General features: G+C 39.8%; 1 protein-coding gene across 3 annotated transcripts in view; it reads left to right on the forward strand.

Annotated features, from left to right (window-relative positions):
* COP1 (COP1 E3 ubiquitin ligase) overlaps window positions 1-17401 on the forward strand; it is a 221811-nt gene that overhangs the window by 46891 nt on the left and 157519 nt on the right. For all 3 annotated transcript variants that reach the window (XM_062192980.1, XM_062192982.1, XM_062192981.1), the window contains exon 6: window positions 14361-14429. In XM_062192980.1, coding sequence (XP_062048964.1) covers window positions 14361-14429 — 69 coding nt within the window. The remainder of the gene's footprint in view (window positions 1-14360; window positions 14430-17401) is intronic.

Below are 17401 nucleotides of genomic sequence, written 5' to 3' on the forward strand. Positions count from 1 at the left end.
GTTAGGGTCCCCTGCAAGAATTTGTTGCCCACATCTCTTTTTTGCCATTTAGGAAACAATTATTCTGTCCAGGTTGTGCTGACTGAGGTTGGGGAAGAACGGGGTGGCCCTCCTGTAGGCACATGTGCCTGGATGTTAGGACAAATGGAGCCCACAGTACTAAGATCAATACAGTACAGGGGCAGGATGAATGCCCCTGCTGCCAGGGGCTGCATAATGCTGAAGTGAACTCCTGGCCCGAGACCACTGCAACCAAGGGTCTCCACCTGGTGCCATGGGCTCTGGCTTATGGATAAGAAATATTAGGATCTACCCTGTGTAAATTTTACCAGCTTGGCATTGAGTTCTAAGTTCTAATTAACCTTTGCTAATTTTTCTGCTTTACTCTGCTGTGTGGGAGTAATCTTGCTCCTCTTTTACTGTACTAATTAGGAGAGTGGTGTTGAAACAGGTCACTTGGGCTACCCAGCGTAATGCTATACTAGGTTGCACCTGAACCTCATAGCCACAGACTTGGAGGTGCAAATCAGGCCCATGGCCTGGCTAGGAGTGACAGAGACCTGAAAACAGGTCTTTGCACTGGCACAGATGTCGGCCTGGTGACAGTCATGTCTGAAGAATCTGTTTGCAAGCATGGACTCTGCCTGATGCTGTACTGGGAATGGCAGCAAGCTCCTAAGCGAGTCCTGTGCTCACTTTTCTCCCTCACTCCCAGTGAGTAGTTTTCCTCCACGCTGTCTGCCTTGGGTTGAGGGAGGGATGGTGCAGGTAGTCCTGTGACCACCTGGCTGAGGAGGATCCTGAGGTTCAGTGTGCGGTTACTGACCTGGGGCAAGGGGCCACGAAGCTTTGTCCAACAGTGGGTTTCACTGTGCTGGGCTTGGTACCAGATTTGGGGACCTAATTCGTTTTTCTTCTCCAAAGTGGAAGGTGTTTTTTTTTTATGCAATACTGCCTGGGTTTAGGAGACGGTAATTTGGGCAAGCCTTTCCTTCCTACCTTCTTCAATGCACTTTTTTTCTATTTTCATACTGAAACAGGCATACTAAAACTGTGGTCTCTTACCTGGTTTGCTTGGCTTTTTTTTTTTAATTATTAATTTCTTTTTAAAATTTTTTTAAAACCCAGAAACCTTTTATTTAAGGTATACAAACTTGTGAAAGTAGTTTGGCATGTATGGAGCTGTTGAAATTGCTGTCTTTGTGGGGAGATGATTACTATAACATTTTACTCAGCTGCCATCTTGCTTCCAATTGCATTATTTATTTTATATGTCTGATATATACAAATGTTTATCTCTTATCTTTGCTGGGGGTTTTTTTTGTTTGTTTGTTTTGTTAATTTGAAATGCAAAGTGACCTAGAGAAAAGGAGCATGGGAGATCTTCCATTCACTGTTTCATTCCCCAGGTGTCCACAAAAGCCAGAGCTGTGCCAAGTCAAAAGTTAGGAGCTAGAAGCTCCATCTGGTTCGCCTGCTTTGATGGCAGGAACCCAAGTACTTGATTTATCATCTGCTGCCTCCTAGGATGCATATTAACAGGAAATTGGAACAGAAGCAGAGGTGGGAATCAATCCAAGAACTCCAAAGTAGACTGTTGGGTATTCTATGTAGTGCCTTAAGCTGCTGCATCCCAGTATCTGCCCCAGCGTTTTTTTCCCCCCAAAGCCAAAGTATATCCAGCTTTATTAGAGATTCTTTTCATAAACAATTGTAGTATTTCTGGCAGGACATGATCAGACAGTCATTAACAGTATGCAACAACATTCAAACTCTCTTCTTCAATGGACTACTAAAATCAGAAAGCCACTATAAAACCCAGTGGAATCTTCGTTTGATTCTCGGATCAGGGAAAGTTCAGACTGGGAGTTGACATTTCACATTTTGCATGTCACTTAGCAACTTTTCACAGGTTGACCCTGACCATTCAGAAAATAAAATGAAAATGACAGAATTATCAATTGAGAATCCATAAGCTAGAAAAGGAACCATAGTCTTTGAGGGACACCATCTCCATAGTGTCATTGTTAAGTCCAGATTGCCTGTTGTGCTGGTAAAAAAAAAAAAAAAAAATTTATAGGGTCAAGTCCCAAAAGGTCCCTGGGTTTAAGTCTATATTAAAGGTGGACAGGGAGGAGGAAGAAGACATAAAATTGAATTTAGTTTTTCCATGACACAAGATTTTGTGTCAATGTTAGGGAATCCCTCCTCGTGGGAGCCCGGAGGAAGTCTCTCAAAACTAGAGAAGAAAAGTGTTTCCTCCATATCAAGCCAGCTTCAGAGACTCTGTTACTGACTTGTGTGACTTCTTTAGGAGCAACAATGAAGTGTTCTGTGTGCTTGAAAAAAATAGCTTAAAGAGAAGTAAAACACCACCTTGCATTTTTTTTAAAACTTGATAAATGTTAGTATTTTAAATGGTACAATCCCGGGAAGTGCAGTTTTCAAAAATGCACATGCTTTACTTGGCATCTGTAGCACCTTAGCGTTCTGTTCCTGGGCTGTTTTGACATTTCCATTTTCTGGAGGGTTAGTTCCATATCTGCCAGCTTTTCTCTTTTACCGTTTGGGCTCCTCCTCTCCTATTAGGCTTGGGTTCTGGCTTTGAGGGGGGAAGCCGGTTTAGTAGACAGCCTTGCACATCTTTTCTCTGACTCGTCCTTCTACTTGGCCTTATCTCCTTCAGCCTCCCTTTCAGCCTTTCTTTTGAGCATGGTGGGGGCAGCAGTAGGACTTAGGTGTGGGTATGCAGTGGTTCACAGGCTTTGATTTGCATTTCCCTGATGGCTAGTGATCCTGAGCATTTCCTCATGTGTCTGTTGGCCATCTGGATTTCCTCCTTTGAAAAATGTCTATTTAGGTCCCTGACTTTATTGATTTGGGTCTTTCCTTTTTTTAGTTTGTTGGCCCAATGGTTTGTCAGTTTTGTTTATTTTTTCAAAAAACCAGCTCTTCATTTTGCTGATCTTTTGTAATGTTTTTTTGGATTCAATTCTGTCAATTTTTTCTCTGATTTTAATTATTTCTCTTCTCCTACTAGTTTTGGGTCTGGTTTGCTGCAGTTTTTTTGGATCCTTGAGATGCATTGATAGCTCATCTATTTGGTGCCTTTCCAATTTCTTGATGTAGGCATGTATTGCTATAAACTTTCCTCTTAACATTGCTTTTGATGTATCCCGTAAGTTTTGATATGTTGTGTTGTTACCCTCTTTTTCTTCCAGAAGGTTTTTGATTTCTCTTTTGATTTCTTCTGTGACCCCTGTTCATTCAGGAGCACGTTGTCCAGTTCCCATGTGTTTGCAGATGCTCTAGGGTTTCCTGAGTTGCTAATTTCCAGTTTCATTCCATTGTGGTCTGAGAAGATACATGATATGATTTCGATTTTTTTTGAATTTGCTGAGACTTGCTTTATGGCCTAGTATGTGGTCAGTCCTAGAGTAGGTTCCATGTACTGCTGAGAAGAATGTAAATTCTTTAAGTGTAGGATGAAAAGTTCTGTAGATATCTGTTAGATCCATTTGGCCTATAGTGTCGGTTAAATCTGCTGTTTCCTTGTTGATCTTCTGTCTGGTTGATCTGTCTGATGCTGAAAGTGAAGTATTGAAGTTCCCCAATACTATTGTATTGAACTCTAAGTCTCCCTTTAAGTTCCTTAACATATCTTTTAAATAACCTGGTTTCCTGTAATTAAGTGCACGTACATTTATAGTAGTTACATTTTCCTGTTGAATTGAGCCCTTAATCATTATATAGTGCCCCTCTTTGTCTCTCTTAACAGTTTTTGTGTTAAAGTTTATTTTGTCTGATACTAAGATGGCTCACCAGCTCTTTTTTGGTTTCTGTTGGCATGGAATATCTTTTTCCAACCTTTCACTTTCAGTTTGCATGCATCTTTGTTGAAAAGATGTGTTTCTTGTAATCCATTCAGCCAGTCTATGCCTTTTAGCTGGAGAGTTGAGGCCATTTACATTCAGTGTGACTGTTGATAAGTAGTGACTTTGCCCTGCCATTTTTCCAAAGATATTTCTAATATATAGTTTGAATTTTCTGTGATCTTTTACCTTCATTCGTATTGATGACCGTGTTTCTGTGTTTCTGTGTGTAACACATCTTTAAGCATCTTTTGCAGGTCTGGACGAGTGGTGACAAATTCTTTCAATTTCTGTTTGCTATGAAAGGTCTTTATTTCACCTTCATTCACAAATGAGAGCTTTGCAGGATATAATATTCTGGGCTGACAGTTTTTTTCTCTTAGTATTTGGGCTGTATCTCGCCATTCCCTCCTAGCTTGTAGGTTTTCTGATGGGAAATCTGCTGTGAGTCTAATTGGAGATCCTCTGAGAGTAATCTGACATTTCTCTCTTGCTCATTTTAGAATCTTTTCTTTATGTTTCACTGTGGTGAGTTTGATTACAATGTTTCGTGGTGAGGTTCTCTTTTGGTCATGTTTATTGGGGGTTCCATGAGCTTCCTATACTTGGATGTCTCCTTCTCCAAACTTGGAAATTTTCTGCTAGTATCTCACTAAAAAGGCCTTCTAATCCTCTCTGTCTCTCCATGCCTTCAGGAACTCCTAGAACCCGAATGTTGGTTTTTTTTTTAATAGTATCCTGCAGATTCCCAACAATATTTTTTAGATTTCTAATTTCCTCCTCTTTTCTTTGGTGTGACTGTATACTTTCCTTTACTCTGTCTTATAAGTCTGATATTCTCTCTTCTGCCTCACTGATTCTGTTTTTAAGGCTCTCAAATGTGTTTTTTATTTGTTCTATTGAATTCTTCATTTCATTTTGATTTCTCTTCACACTCTTAATTTCATGTTCTACTAAATTCCTCCTTTCATTTTGATTCCTCCTTAAGATTTCAGGGGCCAGCACTGTGGCTCAGTGGATTAACACCCTGGCCTGAAGCATAGCATCCTATATGGGTGCCATTTCTAGTCCAAGCTGCTCCTCTTCCGATCCAGCACTCTGCTATGGCCTGGGAAAATAGTAGATGATGTCCCAAGTCCTTGGGCCCCTGCACCCACGTGGGAGACCCAGAGGAAGCTCCTGGCTGCTGGCTTCAGACCTGCAAAGTTAAGGCCATTGCAGCCAATTGGGGGGATGAACCATCGGATGGAAGATCTCTCTCTCTCTGCCTCTCCTCTCCTCTCTCTTTGTAACTCTGACTTTCAAATAAATGAATAATTCTTAAAAAAAAAAAAAAAGATTTCATTTTCACGAGAGAGATTTTCTGTTCTGTCCTGTATGGATTTCTGTAGTTCATGCATTTGTTTTTGATAGCTTTTAAATGTTCTTATCATAAATTTTTTGAATTCCGTATCTTGCATTTCTTCTATTTCATCATCTTCATAATGTTGTATTGGAGTGTCATGTTCATTTGGGAGTGTCATGATGTCCTCTTTGTTTTTGTTTCCTCGGTTTTTGCGTTTGCTGTTTGGCATTGTGGAAATATTCTTTGGTTTCTTCTTTTTTTTTTTTTTTCCCCCACTGTGGCTTTTCTTGTTTTTCTGTGACTCTAGATTAAGTGGACTGTCTGCTTTTGGTGAATCTCTAGAGGCTTGTGGTGGTTGTGGCCAGAGATCTCTATTCAGTTCTTCAGGTTTGAGGATGTGCAAAGGTGACACATCCAGGTTTGGCATTATAAATTCTCTCTCTCTCTCTCTCTCTCTCTCTTTTTTCTTTTTATTCAGAAGGGAAGTAATTCCGCTCAGCTGAGCTCTTCTCTCTTCTTGGCAATCAGTGCCTGAGCTCTAGCCCCAGTGGGTATAATATTTGTCTGCTCTGTCCCAAGGACCACACAAAGGATCTGTGCAGTCATGTGTAAGCTCAGATTCCCCTGCAACGTCTCTCACCAGGTAACGAAGGCCTCCCGAGTTTGTGGCATCTCCCACCAAGACTACTTGACGTCTCAGCCACACTGTGAGTTCTCCTACACACCCTCAGGTTTTTTTTTTTTGTTTGTTTGTTTTTTTCTACAGTCCCATTTCATGAGCTCCACACAATCACTAGATCTTAGTCTCCTGTTATTACTCCCAACCAGAGTCAGGTTTTTCTGATTGGCTGAGGACGGGCACAGCCCCGAGCTGGCGCAGCTGTTACGTATGTCTAAAATGGCACCTGCTCTATTGTCTCGCACGCCTTTGTAAGGTGTGTGTAGAGAGAATTGTGTCCATACTGTCCCTTTTGTTTTTTCTCTCTCCTCTAGTTAGGCTGGTGTACTTTCCCCCATGGGGCTTCGAGCCTCGCTCCCTCTAGGCTCTTCCTGCTGTTTCTGCCGGTGTCTCGGGCTGCTGTGGTTTCGCCTCACCACAGAGGAGACTCTTGGCAGCTGGGTTCCCAAGCCGCGGGCTCCCATGTCCTCCACGTAGGGTCCACCGTGTCCCTCTAATTCTGAAAGTTTCCTTTGCAGTTTTTTCCCTAACTCTTCCCTGAGACTTCACTATCCACTTTTATTAAACTTTCTTTTCCTGGACTATCAGTGAGCTCCCTCCCTATTCTGCCATCTTGGAGCCCCCAGAAAATTTTTGAATAGAAGGAAGACATGAACCCCCAATTAATATATTAAAGGACATTTAGACCCTCAATAATTTTAGAGCACATGTGCTTCAGAACATAAGAAGACTGTAGAGTGAGGGTGGGAGTGTGGGTGGGAGGGAAGGTAGGGTGGGAAGTATCACTGTGTTCCTAAATCTGTGTATATGAAATACATGAAACTTGTGTATCTTAAAAAAAAACAACCAACCAAAAAGAGTGACAATGTAGTTCACAGAATAAGTAACTAAAATTTGAAAAACTGGATCACAGAGCTACACTTTTACAACATAAAATATTTAAGTTCAAAAAAATAGTGATTATCTTCTTTAGAATAAAATGTAAAAGGATTCTTCTGGAGTAACAACAAAAGGTGGGGATAAATTAAAAGACATGCTGTTCTTCAAAGTCAGTGAACTGAAACTGACTCAGCTGTCAACTGACTCAACTCAGCTACATTCGTGATTTAAACCAGAGATCAGTCTCTCATCCTTGCTGCCTGACAAAGGAAAAAAGCAAGACTAATCAGGAAGAATATTTTAGCTAGTTTTACTTTCTGTATTACAACACCTGCAAAGAAGTAGAAAAATCATTAGGGAAGAAATCTTATAAACTGTAACCAAGTCCCATCCCTACTAGCCTTTAATGTAGATTCATTGGGTTGCAGTATCTCTTGGATTCCGATACTTACCTTGCATTTCCTCTGTGAAGTTTTACTCATAGCAGGATTGTCACTATATAGTTAACATCTCAATGCTGGCCTCTATTCTGAGAGCTTTTGCAAGAACTCACAGGCAAAGCTCCCAGCTGCAGACCCTGAAGATCATTAATCACTCCTATGGCTAACATTCTTATGTTAGCCTTAAATTGAGATGTTTTTCAGAAAATTCAAGCCTCTGTCAAAGTAAATGATACCCAATCTACCCCTGGACCCAGAAAGACCAGAGTCTCTCCTTACCATTCCAGAGGAAACATGCTGGCCCCTATTCCTGACCAAAGGAAGGCCTCATACACTGTGGGCCACCCAGAGGCTCGCGCGTGAGCTGATCACACAGTGCTCTTCCCCAACTTTCTGTCTACTAGATTCACTGTCTTCTCTCTGCTGGAGAGTCTGGCATGTGGCTGGTAGCTGCCCAGCTCCTTGCTCTGCACATTGTGATAAATACCCACTCTTCTCCACCAGCCACATGTCATTGGTTGGCTTACTGTGTGCTGCGTGAGCAGACTGAGTTTATAGCAAAAATCAGCATTCCTAGTTCCCTCACTCCTAATTTCTTATATTACCTCTATAAAAGTATTCTTTTTTGTGTGTTTTTTTTTAACTTCTCTGTTTCAAAATAGCATGCCATAGTGTTCTACATGGAAAATCTTATACAGGTAAACATTTCTTCCCTTAAAATGCCATTTATCTTATTTTGAAAAACTGCTTTAAAGTTAGCTATCCTTGGAAAGATGACCTCGTGGTATTTAAAGTCATAAAAACTGAGTTATTAATTTACAATATTAAAAGATAAAGAGGGGCCAGCACTGTGGCATAGCAGGTAAAGCCCTGGTGTGCAGCGTTGGTATCTCATGTGGGCTCTAGTTCGAATCCCAGCTGCTCCACTTTCTATCCAGCTTCCTGCTATGGCCTGGTAAAGCAGTGGAAGATGGCCCAAGTTCTTGGGCCCCTGTACTCATGTGGGAGACCTGGAAGAAGCTCCTGGCTCCTGGCTTCAGATCGGCCCCAGCTCAGCCATGGTAGTCTTTTGAGGAGTAAACCAGTGGATGGAAGACTGACTCTCTCTCTCTCTTTGCCTCTGCAACTCTGCCTTTCAGATAAATAAATAAATCTTTAAAAAAGAGAGAGATCAAGAGTGGTTATTGTGGTGCAGCACATAGTAAAGGTGTGGTTCAAATCTTGACCTCTCTGCTTCTGATCTGGCTTCCTGCTAATGTGCACCCTAGGAGACAGCAGATGATGGCTCAGGTACTTGGGTTCCTGCCACCCATGTAGGAGACCCAGTTGGAGTTTCTGGATATTGGATTCATCCTGGTCTGGTCTCTGCTGTTGTGGGAATCGGGGGAATGAACCAGTAGATATGATTTCTCTCTCTCTGCACCACACTGTCATTCTAATAAATAGAAATAAACATTTAAAAAAAAGGTTAGTGGGTGGGCTTTGTGGCTCAGTGTGTTAACTACTGCTTGTGATGCCCACATCCCATTTTGAAGTGCCTTTTTGGGTCCCAGATACTGTACTTCTGATCTAGTTTATTTCTAATGTGCCTAGGAAGGCAGTGGATGATGGTCCTTGCCCCCTGTGTGGGAGACTCTGATGGAGTTCTGTGCTCTTGGCTCCCTTAAGGCGTCAATCAAGAGATGGACGATCTTTCTGTCACTCTCATCTGTCTCTCCTTTCTGTCACTTTCACTCTGTCTCTCCCTTTCTTTGTCATTCTGCCTTTCAAATAAATAAACAGATCTTAAAAAGAGAAATGGGTTATTTAGATGTCTATAGAGGTCTGACCAGTGTGTTTTCTTTCATTTGGAAAGCTATTTACTGTGCCATATGTTAGAAGGATACTAAAGCATGGTATTGGATCAAGAAGAGTTAAATATATGATTAACAAATTTAATTATTTTATGACCTGTGCAGGCATTTGGATCCACTTCCGTAATAGGAACTTTTTCCTGACTTTGGAATAAAGCAAAATTAATTGAGAGGATAGGAAAATATAAAAACCAAAATTTATTAACAATTTGTATCATGGGACATGTGTTTTGGTACAGTGGATTAAGCTGCTACTTGAGACCCCTGCATCCTATATTGGAGTATAGATTTGAGTCCCAACTCCTTGTGTTGTCCAGCTTCCTGGTGATTTCTCTAGGAGGCAACAGTGCTGACTCAAGGACTTTGGGTCCCGCCATCCCCTTGTGAGATCTAGATTGAGAGCTACATTTAGCTCCTGGCTTTGGCCTGATTCATCCCTGGCTGTTGTGGGCGTTTAGGGAGTAAACCAGCAGATGAAGATCAATCTCTCTATTTCTTATTGCCTTTTAAATAAATAAATGAGGAACTGTAAAAAGAAGTTTGCCGAGGGGCCAGTGCTGTGGCTTAGCAGGTAAAGCCCCTGCCTGTGATGCTAGCATCCCATATGGGTGCTGGTTCAGGTCCTGGCTGCTCCACTTGTGATCACGCTCTCTGCTATGTCCTGGAAGGGCAGTAGAGGATAGGCCAAGGCCTTAGGCCCCTGCACCTACGTGGGAGACCCATAAGAAACTCCTGGCTCCTGGCTTTGTATCGGCGTAGCTCTGGCCATTGTGGCCAGTTGAAGAGTGAACCAACAGATGGAAGACCTCTCTCTCTGTCTCTCTGCCTCTCCTTCTCTCTGTGTAACTCTTTAAAAAAAATAAATCTTTAAAAAAAAGTTCATGGAAAGAACACCAATTCTTGAAAAATAATTTTTTTGAATTATATTCCATTTAAATGTCAGGCATCCTCTCTATTGAGACAGTTGACCATGAACCAGATGTAACAAATAGGAGAAAAAACTTAGTATGTTGTAAGGAATATCAATAGTTGAGACTAAGATTCTAAACATGTGTTTCACCTCCTCTCCTTCAAGTTTTTTTTTCATTCATTTTTCTTACTCCAGTTTGCTCCTCTGAACATGAAAGAATTGGGCTAAATGATCATTGTGTCTGTTTTAGAGTTTTGACAGTTGTAGCAAATGTTTAGAGAATTTGACTTGTAGTTTTAGTAGTGGATTCAGTGTCTTTAGGGGATTATGCTGATGTTTAATTTCAGAGATTTTTCCAGCAGAACATCATGTGCCTAGATGTCATTTTGATATAGTTGGTTATACTCTTAGCATTTTTATTATTTATGTATTCTTTTATATAATTTTCTGTCATATTTTTACATCAAGTTAGAGTTTCATACATTTACCATTTATGTTTTTTCTTGATGTTAGTGTAAAAATTCTAATTTTTCCTTAACTTACTATGGGGATTACATCCTTATATGTGTATTGTAAATTGATAGTTTTGTTACATCTGAAATTTATTTAATGCATCTACCAAAGATCTTAGTTTAGTAACATAGTATATTAATAGGATATCAATTTTTTACCCTTGTGATCTGGACTGATTAGGGGCTGTGGCTACCTGCTGCTCTGCTTGCTTGGAAAACAGTTAAAAATCAAAATTTGCATTAAAGATTTTACTGAATGTGTATCTCTTTAGTACCATTATAAAGTTGAAAAATCATAATTTAGGGATCATCTTGATTCCCTTTAAGGAGATTAAACTGCAAAAGAAGGTGCAGTGTGTTGACAACCTAGTATTTTTTATAGTTAGATTAGCTGATTTTTAGCTTTTGATATTCTTTTTACATTTATTTATTAGAGTCACTTGGAATTTCTTAGTTCTTCTTACAGATTTTTTTTATCAGCAAGTAACACATTTGTATCCAAGAGGTCTTCAAAAAGTTCACAGAAAATGGCTAATATGAAAAACTATGCATGGATCTCAAATATTTTTGCACTCAAATCAACTTGTACTAGCATGTTATAAAATTTCTGAACAGGATTTAGTTTGAGTCATGAAGAATGAAAGGTCAGTTTGAAAAGAACCCGTATCAGAGCATCATGAATTCTGCTAAAATTGAAGCAAGAATAAACATTAAATCTGTGTGAGGGTTAGGTGAAGCAATTGTGATACTACTGATGCTTTTTGAAATGTTTATGGGGAAATTCCCCAATGAAATAAGCAGTTTACCAAGGCATAAATTGTTTTAAGAAGTGATGAAATGATTTTTTTTCTAAAACATTTATTTATTTATTTATTTAAAAGAATTGCAAGGGTCGGTGCTGTGGCTCACTTGGTTAATCCTCTGCCTGAGCCACTGGCATGCCATATGGGCGCCGGGTTCTAGTCCCGGTTGCTCTTCTTTCAGTCCAGCTCCCTGCTGTGGCCTGGGAAGGCAGTGGAGGATGGCTCAGGTCCTTGGGCCCCTGCACCCACATAGGAGACCAGGAGGAAGCTCCTGGCTCCTGATCGGTGTAGCTCCAGCTGTAGCGGCCATTTGTGGGGTGAACCAATGGAAGGAAGACCTTTCTCTCTGTCTCTCTCTCTCTCTCTCTCTCACTGTCTAACTCTATCTGTCAAAAATAAAAAAAAAAAAAAAAGGAAAAAGAATTGCAGAGAGAAGAGAGGAGAGATCAACCATCTGCTGGTTTACTCCCCAAATGGCCGCAACAGCCAGGCCAAAGCCAGGAGCCAGGAACTTCCTCTGGGCCTCCCACGTGGGTGCAGGGGCCATCTTCCACTGCTATTCCCAGGCTCATCAACAGGGAGCTAGATTGGAAGTAGAGCAGCTGGGGCTGAAACTGGCACCAATTTGGGACTCTTCTACAGGCAGTGGTTCAACCCTCTGAGCCACAGTGGTGGCCCTGAAAGGATGTTCGTGGTGATGCCCATGGGACCGATGCTGTGGTGTAGTAAGTTAAGCCTCCTCCTGCAGTGCCAGCATCCCATATGGGTGCTAGTTCCAGTCCCAGCTGCTCCACATCTGATCCAGCTTCCTACTGATTGCCTGGGAAAACAGTAGATGATAGTCCAAGTGCTTGGGCCCCAGCACCCACGTGATCAACCCAGCTCTGGCCATTGTGGCCATTTGGCAAGTGAACCAGCAGATGAGAGAACTCTCTGTCTTTCCCTCTCTCTGTCTATAACTCTGCCTTTAAAATAAATAAATAAATCTTTTTCTTAAGATTTATTTTATTTATTTGAAAGAGTTACACAGAGAAGGAGAGGCAGAGAGAGAGAGAGGTCTTCCTTCCTCTGGTTTACTCTCTAGTTGGCCGCAATGGCCAGAGTGTGCCGATCTGAAGCCAGGAGCTTCTTCTGGGTCTCTCACACAGGTGCAGGGGCTCAAGGACTTGGGCCATCTACTGCTTTCCCAGTCCATAGCAGAGAGCTGGATCGGAAGAGGAGCAGCCAGGTCTCGAACCGGCGCCCATGTGGGATGCTGGCACTGCAGGCAGCAGCTTAACCTGCTACGCCACAGTGCCGGCCCCATAACTAAATAAATATTTTTTTAAAATAGATGATGCCCACAGCAATAGACCATCCAGATTAATTTGCAAGGAAAGAAATTCTTGCCCTATTTTAAGAAGACCAACAATTTACAGCACAAACAACAGCTAACATCATTAGCATCAATTAATTAAGTTTATACAGTTCTGACTGAAAACTTCATGTAAGCTTAGTGCTCAGTTGGTGCCCTGATCAGCGGCAAAGAAGAGCAGACCTTTCAAAGTAAGTTTTGAACAAGAGGTAGCGGATCCTTAAGCCTTTCTTCCACAGATTTTACTAGGATATGGAACATGGCTTTATTTTATGATCTCCAAGGCAAAGTGCAGTAGAAGCGGTGGTTACCAGAAAGTGGTCCAGTCAGAGCAAAAGCAGACAAGTCGAGAGAAAGGCAGTAGCATCAGTTTTGGGGAATGTCGAAGGCACTTTGCTTATTGATCTTTCTGGAGGACCAAAGTGCCATACCATTTGTGCTGAGAGTATTTTGAGAAGTCACCCAGAGCTCTCGCAGAAAAGCTGCCCTTGGAGCCTCACCAGAGACTTCTCCATGGCAACAATGCTTCTGTTCGTTTCTCCTGTGAGAGCATTTCCTCAGGGAATCAGAAGCATCTACTCTACAGTCCTGATTGGTCTCCTTCTGACTTCTTTTTGTTTCCTAATCTTAGTTCTGAAAGGGCACCCTTTTTTTTTTTTTTTTTTTTTCCAGTTAATAATATAAGAAGAGATTTAACTGACATGGTTAAGTTTCCAGAGCCCTCAGTGTTTTAGGAATAGACTGACTGCTATCATCACTTGCAAGACTATCTTGGACTTGATAGTTTATGTTAAGAAATAAAGTGTGCGTTTGTGTGTGTGTGTTTCCGTTCCATCTTTCCAAGTCTCCTTTTACTTACACCTTTGTTTTGGTGCCCAGTAAATGTTAAAGCTTACGATTACTATTTAGTACCAATTTAACTGCTCATTGACACCATTATATTAAATGTTTTGGTCTTTAAACGTGTGGTTTTGAATGAAGTCTTCTATGGAAATATATTAATGTGACTAGGGAATTCCCTCTATGACCAAGAAATAATCAGAAATAGTAAATAGGACTTCTAAAAGGTATGGATTTCTCTTTATTTAAATTCTGACACTTGAACATGAAATTTTGATAAAATTACTTAGTAAACCTAGAAACTCTGTTAGTTCCATTATAATTTCTGTCTTGATTTTCTACTAATTGGTTCTGAAAGGGAAGACTAGGAGTCAGATAACAAGCTTGCCATTCCCCATAAGTAGATTTTTCAGCATGGTAGATGGGGAATGTAATTTAGAACACCTGTTTCTCTTTCTTTCTTTCTTTCTTTCTTTTTTTTTTTTTTTTTTTTGCAGAACTATACAGCTTTACAGTTACAAACTTCATACATGTCATAAGTACAACTTTAGGAACATAATGATTCTTCCCACCGTGCCCACCCTCCTTCCTCCTCCCTAAATTTTACTAAGATCTATTATCAATTAACTTTATATACATACGATTCTGAAAGTAATCTTGTAGAACACCTGTTTCTTAAAATGAGTTTTAATTTCATGAAAAGTTTCTTGCTTTTAGAAATGCTAACTAGTAATTCAGGAGACTGATTACATAAAAGTAATAAACTAACTTAAATGGTGTATAAAGTTGCTTCTTTCTGGTTATATTGTGATGTTAAGGAAATCTTTGAACTCAAGATTCTATTTCAAAAAGAACTATAATTTTCTATTGTAGGAATCACATGCAGCCCAACTACAGATCCTTATGGAGTTCCTCAAGGTTGCAAGGAGGAATAAGAGAGAGGTATATATTACTTTGTGTGTTCTACATGTACATTTACTATTGTTTACTATTCCCACTTTGTAAAAGTTTCAGGCTAAAAACTATTGTTTAAATATTTAAGAGCATTTTAATTTTTAAAGTGTTTTAAAGCTTGTTATTTTAACTTTACAACCTGAGAATTTTTTTTATGAGCATGCTCTCTTTTTAAAAAAAGATTTATTTATTTGAAAGGCAAAGTTACAGAGAAAGAGGGAGAGACAGAGAGGGACAGATCTTCCATCTGCTGGTTCATTCACCAAATGGCCAAAGCCAGGTGACCATGTGGGTGGCAAGGCTCTAGGCACCTAGGATGTCTTCCACTGCTTTCCTGGGCACATCAACAGGGAGCTGGTTTGGAAGTGGAGCAGTCAGGACATGTACTGACAGCCATATAGGATGCCAGCATTGCAGGCAGCAGCCTAGCCTGCCATGCCACAGTGCTACCCAGCAACCTGAGATTTTTAAATTCCTTTTTTGGAGATGTGCTAAAAAGTTTTCAGTGAGTTTTACTACAGTGGCTTACCTCAAAGCTTTAAAGTAGGAGTGGGTTGCCTGTTTTCCTGCCAGGGGCCATTTGGATATTTATAACATCCATTTGGGGGCCCTACAAAATTATCAACTTAAAAATTCTGTTGATTTATTGAATTTTGAGTCCTGCCTATGGCTGGCTTGATAAAACCAGACCAAATGGTTTTGTGGGCCTTATACAGCCTCCAGGCCAGAACTTCCCTATCCCTGCTGTAATCAGTGGGAAATAGAATTATCAAATGATATCCTGCTGTTCACAATGAAAAGAAAAGTTGGGAAATTTTAGGTAATAAAGCCTTAAGTAGAGTTACAGTTTTTCTTGTAAAAATGTATGCAGGGAAAAACAAGTAAAAACAGCTATCTATCTAGAACTTAGAAAATCTAAGTCATGTAGGATAGCTAAAAAAATTTTTATTAGCAGTTTTATAGCCAGTATGTTGCAATATAACATTTACAAAATTCACCACTCATTTCACACAAAAGATGCATAATCAAAACAAAATTCTGTGCTCTGAGTAGTATGCAGAAGTCACTTTGAAATTATTTTTCTTTAAATTCATAACTGTCACAAATCTTTGATGGTTTTGAGTTGCCTAATTAGAGTACTCATTTAAAAAATGTAAATTATGTGGTATGTTTTCAGCTTTTTCCTTTCTGAAATATAATGAAAGATACTTTTATGAAGTACTCTACAAGTTTACATGGTTTGAACTTTATTTTATATTGGTATATTTCTCCTGTTTTGATTATTCATTATATCCTGATTTTAACATTTTCTAACTTTGTTCTTAATAGATTTTTCTGATTTAATGCTAATGTTTGGTAGCTAAGTATTCCTTTCAAGGTTCATGACTAATTTTTCTTACCCTTAACTTTTGCTAAGTTAACAATTGTGACTTTAGTATGTTAACAGAAACATTATATTCATTATAAATTTAAGATTTATTGGAATCTCAGGTTTTCTTTTGTGGGGAGGTGTTGGTTTTTATTGGATGGAAGAAGAGGTGATATCCAGCCACTTATTTGCTTGAGTGTCTTATATTACGATACTTCTCAAACTGCAATATGTGTGTGAATCATCTAAGCATCTTGCTAAAATTCAGGTTCTCATCAAGGGTGTGTCTGTGTTGAAGCCTCATATTCTGTATTTCTAACAAACTTCAAGTGATATTGAATCTCTTGGTCCTTAGACCATATCTTGAATAGTAATGCTTAAAATTGTATGATATATGGAAGTAAAGTTGTTAATGTTGAGTGTACGTTCTCAACATTTTTTTGCCATCAAAATTGCACTGTAAGAATAGTAGTTTTTTGTATTTGTACATCCTCTCCCTCATTTAAAACAGAATGTGAAATTAAGTTTGTAGTAGTTCTTTGTTTCTTTTTGACTTTGAACTCATGGAGAATGAAATTCAGTACATAACACCGTACCTGATGATGAATAAGGAAATGCATCAATGAAGTGACTGCAGTCAACACATGAGGATGCTTGGGGGTTAAATGAAATGTGTGGTTGTTATTTGTGTACTGAGTTATTTAAGCTGTTCATAAGCCCCTAAGTTTTTCCATATTGATTACTACTTCTCTAGAGCTTTTCTGATGCCTGCAACAAATTGTTAGACTTGGTATGGTCTCAGGTGATAAAGATACCACTTATAAGCATAAAAAACTATGAAGATTCTGAGAGCTTTTAGCCTTCTTGCCACAATTACATAGATACTGTCAGAAGACCAGAGACTAGCAGGCTGGAGAGAAGAGCCTTGTTATTACCCGTGGGTAATAAAGATGGGCCCAAGTGGATGCTGCACATACAGTGGGCTAGTGTCACAGCTAAGGAATCCTGAGTTTAGGAAACTTTAATGTTTTAAAGGGATGGCTATCACTCTGGCTTCAGAATCAACCCTTAAGGCATTCGGATCTGGCTAAAAAGCCCAAGGGAGTTTTGCAGGCATGGAAAACCAGGACACTGTGGCAAAAAAAAAAAAAAAAAAAAAAAGAAAAGAAAAGAAAGAAAAACCTACATGAAAGATCTCTGTGAGTGAGATCCCAGCGGAAACAATGGGCCATCAAAGAAGGAGGTACCTTTCTCTGAAGGGAGGAGAGAACTCCAATTTGATAATGACCTTGTCTAAATAAGGTCAGAGTTTGTGAACTCAGGAGGCTTCCATAGCCCTGGCAGCTCATGACAAGAGCCTCGGGTGATTACTGACATCATAAATCAGAGTGTCAGTTGTTAAATCAACAACAGGAGTCACTGTGCACTTACTCCCCATGTAGGATCTCTGTCCTTAATGTGTTGTACTATGCAATTAACAGTAAAACTAGTCTTCAAACAGTATTTTATACTTTGTGTTTCTGTGTGGGTGCAATCTGTTGAAATCTTTACTTAGTATATGCTAAGTTGATCTTCTGTATATAAAGATAAT

The sequence above is a fragment of the Lepus europaeus genome, chromosome 5, assembly GCF_033115175.1.
Source record: "Lepus europaeus isolate LE1 chromosome 5, mLepTim1.pri, whole genome shotgun sequence".
Taxonomy (NCBI): domain Eukaryota; kingdom Metazoa; phylum Chordata; class Mammalia; order Lagomorpha; family Leporidae; genus Lepus; species Lepus europaeus.